The sequence below is a fragment of the Lathyrus oleraceus genome, chromosome 3 (genome assembly GCF_024323335.1).
Source record: "Lathyrus oleraceus cultivar Zhongwan6 chromosome 3, CAAS_Psat_ZW6_1.0, whole genome shotgun sequence".
Lineage (NCBI taxonomy): Eukaryota > Viridiplantae > Streptophyta > Magnoliopsida > Fabales > Fabaceae > Lathyrus > Lathyrus oleraceus.
In genome coordinates, this window is record NC_066581.1 from 291893370 (window position 1) to 291899769 (window position 6400).

General features: G+C 39.6%; 1 protein-coding gene across 1 annotated transcript; it reads right to left on the reverse strand.

Moving 5' to 3' along the window:
• Positions 1–563: 563 nt before the first annotated feature.
• LOC127130917 (uncharacterized) lies at positions 564–2993 on the reverse strand. Its single transcript, XM_051059872.1, has 3 exons — positions 2660–2993; positions 1760–2214; positions 564–1151 (listed from the first exon to the last, which is right to left on the reverse strand). Exons 1-3 carry the CDS (start codon positions 2991–2993, stop codon positions 564–566), a joined length of 1377 nt encoding a protein of 458 aa, XP_050915829.1.
• Between the last annotated feature and the right edge of the window lie 3407 nt (positions 2994–6400).

The window sequence follows — 6400 nt, forward strand, 5'->3', positions numbered from 1 at the left end:
TAAATAAAAATCCGTCCTCGAATTTTAAATATTACCTGGAAGAGATGAGGGTAAGCTTCTCGCACTTCCGACTCTAGTTCCCAAGTGGCGTCGCCTGGGTGTCATTCGTCCCACTGAACCTTAACAAGAGGAATGTCCTTATTCCTTAATACCTTAACTTCTTGACCTACAATGCGACTTGGTAGAGGTTTGAAAGTCATATCTGCTTCTACTTCTATTGAATCTGGAAGAATAGGCTAAAGAGAATCTGGAATGAACTTCCGGAATTGAGATACGTGAAAAATAATATGCATTTCTGATAGAGAAGGTGGTAAGGCTAATTTGTAGGATACTTCTCCAATTCTCTCTATAATCTAGTATGGCCCTTTGTATCTCGGACTTAACTTCTATGACTTAAACGGTCCTTTTAGTCTCAACCTCGGAGTCACCTTCAAAAATACATGGTCACCTTCATCAAATTCCAATGGTCTTGTCATGTGATCCGCATAGCTCTTTTGGCGATCTTGTGCTTTCTTTATCTTATCACGGACCATCCTTGTCTTTTCCGTTGTCTCTTGAATAATCTACGGTCCTAAGATCCTTTCTTTGCCAACTTCTATCCAACATAAAGGTATTCTACATTTCCGTCCATACAAGGCTTCATAAGGAGCCATCCCAATACTTGCATGATAACTATTGTTATATGAGAATTCAATCAATGGTAAAAGCTCCTTCCAATTCCCTCCACTTTCAAGTACACAAGCTCTTAACATATCTTCCAGTGTCTGTATTGTCCGTTCAGTCTGACCATCCGTCTGAGGGTGATTAGAGGTACTCAAACATAATCTTGATGCCATAGCTTGTTGTAATTTTCTCCAAAACCTTGAAGTAAACTTTGGGTCTCTATCGGATACAATTCTAGTAGGAACACCGTGCAACCTAATAATTTTTGAAATGAACAGCTGTGCAAGATGGCATGCCTTGTAAGTAGTCTTCACGACCAAGAAGTGTGCGGACTTAGTCAACCAATCCACAATCACCCAAATTGAATCATAACCACCTTGGGTCCGAGGTAACCCTACTCTTAAATCCATTGAAATACTATCCCATTTCCAAACTGGATTCTCCAAAGGCCGCAATAACCCACCTGGCTTCTGATGTTCAATCTTTACCTGTTGGAATACAATGCATTCTGACACATACTATGCGATATCCCTTTTCATCCCAAGCCACCAATAGTCCTTCTTCAAGTCTTGATACATCTTCGATGAACCTGGATGTATAGTAAACGCCCCTTTGTGAGCTTCCTCTAAAACTTTCCTTTTCAGCTCGACATCATTCGGAACACAAATCCTTTGATTAAACAGAATGACTCTATCCGGTGACTGAGTCAAACATGGTTGAGTCGACATCTCTTGTATTTTCTCATCTATCATTTTTCTTTGTTGGATCTCTTCCCTTGGGTTAGAAGTAACATTCAAATTTCCCATTATCACACCATCTTGCGTCCAACTAAACTGAAGATTAAGATCTCGGAACTTTTCCAACAATGCGTACTCTAACATCATCAGCTCCGCTTTATGTATCTCTTTCCGACTTAAGGCATCCGTAACCTTATTCGCCTTCCCCGGGTGATACTTAACTCAAAATCAAAGTCCTTCAAATACTCCATCCATCTCCTCTGTCTCATATTTAACTCTTTCTGGTCAAATAAGTATTTCAAACTCTTGTGATCACTAAACATCTCAAAATGCACCCCATACAAGTAATGTCGCCAAACTTTCAATGCAAAGACAACAACAGCCAGTTCAAGATCATGAGTTAGGTAGTTCTCTTCATGAGGCTTCAACTGATGAGAGACATAGGCTATAACTTGACCACTCTGCATTAACACCCCTCCTAATCCTTTCTTAGAGGCATCACAAAATACTTCATAAGACTTACTAGGATCAGGGATGACTAAAACATGAGCAATCGTTAGCTTCTCCTTCAAACTCATAAAACTCTTCTCACACTTTGAATCCCATTTGAAAGAAATTTCCTTTCGGGTAAGTCTAGTCATTGGTAACGCTATCTGCGAAAATCCCTTTATAAACCTTCGATAGTAGCCTGCCAAACCTAAGAAACTTCTGACTTCGGAAGCATTCTTCGGTCTTTCCCAATTAATAACTGCTTCAAATTTAGATGGATCCACCGATACTCCTCCTTGTGATATTACATGACCAAGAAACTTCACTTCGTTCATCCAAAATTCACACTTACTTAACTTGGAAAAAAAGTTGTTTCTCTTGCAGTACTGATAAAACAATCCTTAGATGTTCTCCGTGCTCTTGAGGAGTACGAGAATAAATATGAATGTCATCAATAAAGATCACCACCAACTGGTCCAGGTAAGGTTGAAATATCTGATTCATATCGTCCATGAAAACAGTTGGGGCATTCGTTACACCAAACGGCACTACAAGGGACTCATAATGGCCATATCGGGTTCTAAATGCGGTCTTTGGCACATCCGAACTCTTAACTCTTATTTGATGATATCCCGATCGTAAATCAATCTTCGAAAACACAGAGGCTCCTTTCAACTAATCTAACAAATCATCTATCCTTGGCAGAGGATACCTGTTTTTGATGGTAACTTTATTCAACTGGCGATAATCAATATACAACCGCATACTACCGTCCTTCTTCTTTACTAATAACACTGGCGCTCCCCATGGTGAGACACTAGGTCGGATAAAATGCTTGGTTAACAACTCTTCCAATTGATTCTTCAACTCTCTCAACTCTAGTGGCACCATGCGATACGGGGAAAAAGAGATTGGAGCCGTCCTAAGTATCAGATCAATAGAGAATTCCACTTCCCTTTCAGGAGGAAGAGAGGAGACATCCTCAGGAAAAACTTCCGGAAATTCATAAACAACAGGGATTTGTGTAACACTCAGATTATCGATAGGCTCCTTGGTAAGAACCAAGAGAACTGACTTTTCATTCTCAAATAAGAAATTAACCATGCCAACCGTACCTTCCAAGATAGTAGTTAGCACATCCTTTGGAGTAGCTTCACTAGATGGAATGATAATCTACTTCTCTTCACATCCAATAAACACTGAGTTGGCGGAAAGCCAATCCATCCCCAAAACCACATCAACCTTTTTAAGTGGTAAACAAATAAGATCAATCTGAAAAATTCTACCATTCACCGAGAGCGAGCAATTTTAACAAATCAACGGTGTCTCAACCGCATCATCCATGGCGGTAGTAACCACCATAGGAGGAGACAAGGGAATTTCTTGCAAGCCAAGACGCTTCATGCACCAAATTGATACAAAAGAGTGTGTCGCCCCACAATCAAACAATATAAAACAAGGATGATTATTGATGAAACACGTACCAACAATTATAACATTGTTTCTCGTAGCCTTTCTTGCATCCAAAGTATAAACTCGACCGGTACTCCTTCCTTACATCTGATTCCTATTCTAAGGACATTCCCTAGACACGTGTCCCTCCTTATGACAAGTAAAACACCTAATTCCACTTACAGTACATTTTCCAAGATGATACTTCTTACATACTTGACATTGAGGAGGTTGGTTAGGTCTTGCATTTTGCACCTGTTTTCCTTTGAAATCCTAAGATCTAGGCCTGAATTGGCTTCCCGGCCTCCCTTGGTCTCTTTGTCCACTCCTATACTGATCCCTTTCTTCTTGAACTTTCTTCAAACTGTTCTCAGCCACATGACATTGCCTTAACAATTCAGAATAAGAAGTGAATTCCCTTTGAGAAACACTATGAGAAATTTCACCCCTCAAAGTAAAAAGAAACTGATCAATATTCCACCTCCCATCGGGTGCGTACGCAACTTGTCTAGAATAAGCAGCCATATCTTCGAACTTCTCAGCATACGCAGCTACTGACATAGTACCCTGCATGAGCTGTTGAAATTCAAACTCTTTCTGAGTCCTCAAAGAACTAGGAAAATACTTATCCAGGAAAGTAGTCTTAAAATGTTCCCAATCCCTAGGTATTCCTTAATTGGTCATAAGAGTCGAAGCAATCTCCCACCATCTCACAGTTGGACCCTTCATCATGTGAGAAGCAAACACAACCTTATTTTCTTCACTACAATGAACTATCTGAAAAATCCTTTCCATGTTGGTTATCTACTCCCGAGCCTTCACAGGATTCAGCCCACCATGGAATTCCGGAGGATTCATGCAGAAGAAATCTCGGAAACTACCACCTGTAACTACCCGTGGAACCCCTTGAGGATGCAAACCACCATTCCACTGCTGCATCATCTGCTGCATGAATTAATTTTGTTGCTGTTGCATTTGTTACATAAATTGAGGCCATTGAAAACCTTCACTACCACGTGGCGGTTCAGAGTCCGAATTCTAGGTTCTGGGTCTACCACGACCTCTGCGTCTGTCAGCCATGATCCTGAATGTCATACAAATAGGATTAAGTTGATCAGGCTCAATACTATGAATATAACACCATGGACAATGATGACAACCCACATATGAGGCAGAAAGGAATACTTATAATATTTCATGTCTAGGTCGAGGATACGACCTGCTCTGATACCAACTGTAACACCCACATATAATATATGTCTACATTACATATTATACATAGTGTAAAACTGGTACTGAAATACATAAGCGCCTAGCAACACAGTGTACATATACATATACATGCCCAAAATAATAACAACATGGCACAAAATGTACATAAGAGTGCCCAAAATAAAACTACTGATCTAGATCATTAGACAATGATCTCAAAAATATCTACACAGCAGAAAGAAAAGCCACCAGTCACCAGGTAAGCAAGACATCACTCTATCTTGCCATTACCCTTATCCTGCTCAGAACCACCTGAAAAATAATCGACAACATAGGATGAGATAATAATCTCAGTGGGTTCCCTATCTTATGGGTCCACTCGACTCTACAGGGTTTTCTAATCAATATTCAACTCAAGTCAACAAGGGAACGAAGACTTGAGCGATGGGGAAACTAACTCGCAATGTATGGCAACATGCATTTGAGTTCTCATAACTCAACCACAATCATTATTCAAATAACGACACATCAATTCCCGAACAGGCTTACGTCTAAGTCGGGCCCGGTTCATGCATGTTCGTATAATTCGACTTCGCGGTGGATATCTAGTTCCCCTATGGGACTCAAACCCACTATTAAGAACCATCACTCGTATGGGACTCTACCCACTTTAATTCTCTTTCACCGTATGGGCCTTATCCCCCTTTGGTGTCCACCTTTTCCCTATGTCCGCCATGGTTGGTGCTCAAACCAAATTGAGACTCGAATCATTGGTCCCACGTCCCAATGCTTACACATCTAAGCATACCAATAGATATGTGTACCATCACAGAAAACACACATTCTAAATACATGATCGGTTCTACAATCATCGGTTCCATGAACCATAACAAAAACTTATCAATCATAGGTGACTTCATTCACCACACTACACAACAATAAAATGGCATGTTCCATACAATGCGTCTCGTTCTCAATCATGGCAACAATCCGTCCACGACCTCCACATAAGCGTCGTACGGATGGATACCGTATTCTCGTATTATCTAGATTATGAACCTCACACATGACCTAATTTCAATCCTAGGTTAACTCATTAGATTCATCATGTAACTTCACCATTAACATGTATTCAACATAAGCATAGCATCACAATTGATTAATGATTGGAAGAATGCATTTAGAAACACTTAATAAATGGATTTTGAAGTTTTTAACTTGAGTCAATCGATTGGCTGGGGAAGCCCAATCGATTGGTTCCTCTCACATTTTTGTTTTTCAAAGTTTGCTGAGTATCAATCGATTGATTCTGAGTGTCAATCGATTGATCCTTCTAAGAATTACCACTGTTCATATACAACAAGTTTGTGCAATCAATTAACATGCAGTGTCAATTGATTGGTCCTGTAAAAATTTCATTTTTCTACTAAACCAAAGGCTGTCAATCGATTGATGAAAGGGACCAATCGATTGGTTTACTCATATTTTCATTTTTCCACTTCTCAGAACACCATTTTCCTCTGTAACTCCATTTCCAATCAAACCCACACTCCTTCTTCCAACATATCCATCTCATTACATGCTCATATACACATGTATAAACCAGAATCCCAAGTTCATAACTACAAGGATTTCAACATCATAACATAACCATAACAAATCATATTATTATACGAATCATAAAAACACATCAAGGCACATGTTCATGGAAATTAACAAGAGGAAGAACATATTCATCTTATAGCATGGATTTTCATGATTTGTCTAACATTCTACAACCCTAACTTTTCTAGAAACCTAGAGTTTCTAACTAGAACCCACCTCAAGAAATTTAAGAGGAGAAGTTG

Excerpts from the sequence above, each read along its gene's own strand:
- LOC127130917 (XM_051059872.1), bottom strand. The coding sequence starts at position 2,993 with ATGGTTAATTTCTTATTTGAGAATGAAAAGTCAGTTCTCTTGGTTCTT. Across the intron at positions 2,215-2,659 it reads ATTAGTAAAGAAGAAGGACG|TGAAGTTTCTTGGTCATGTA; the intron begins GTAGTATGCGGT and ends GGATGAACGAAG. Across the intron at positions 1,152-1,759 it reads TTGTTGTCTTTGCATTGAAA|GTAAAGATTGAACATCAGAA; the intron begins GTTTGGCGACAT and ends GTATTCCAACAG.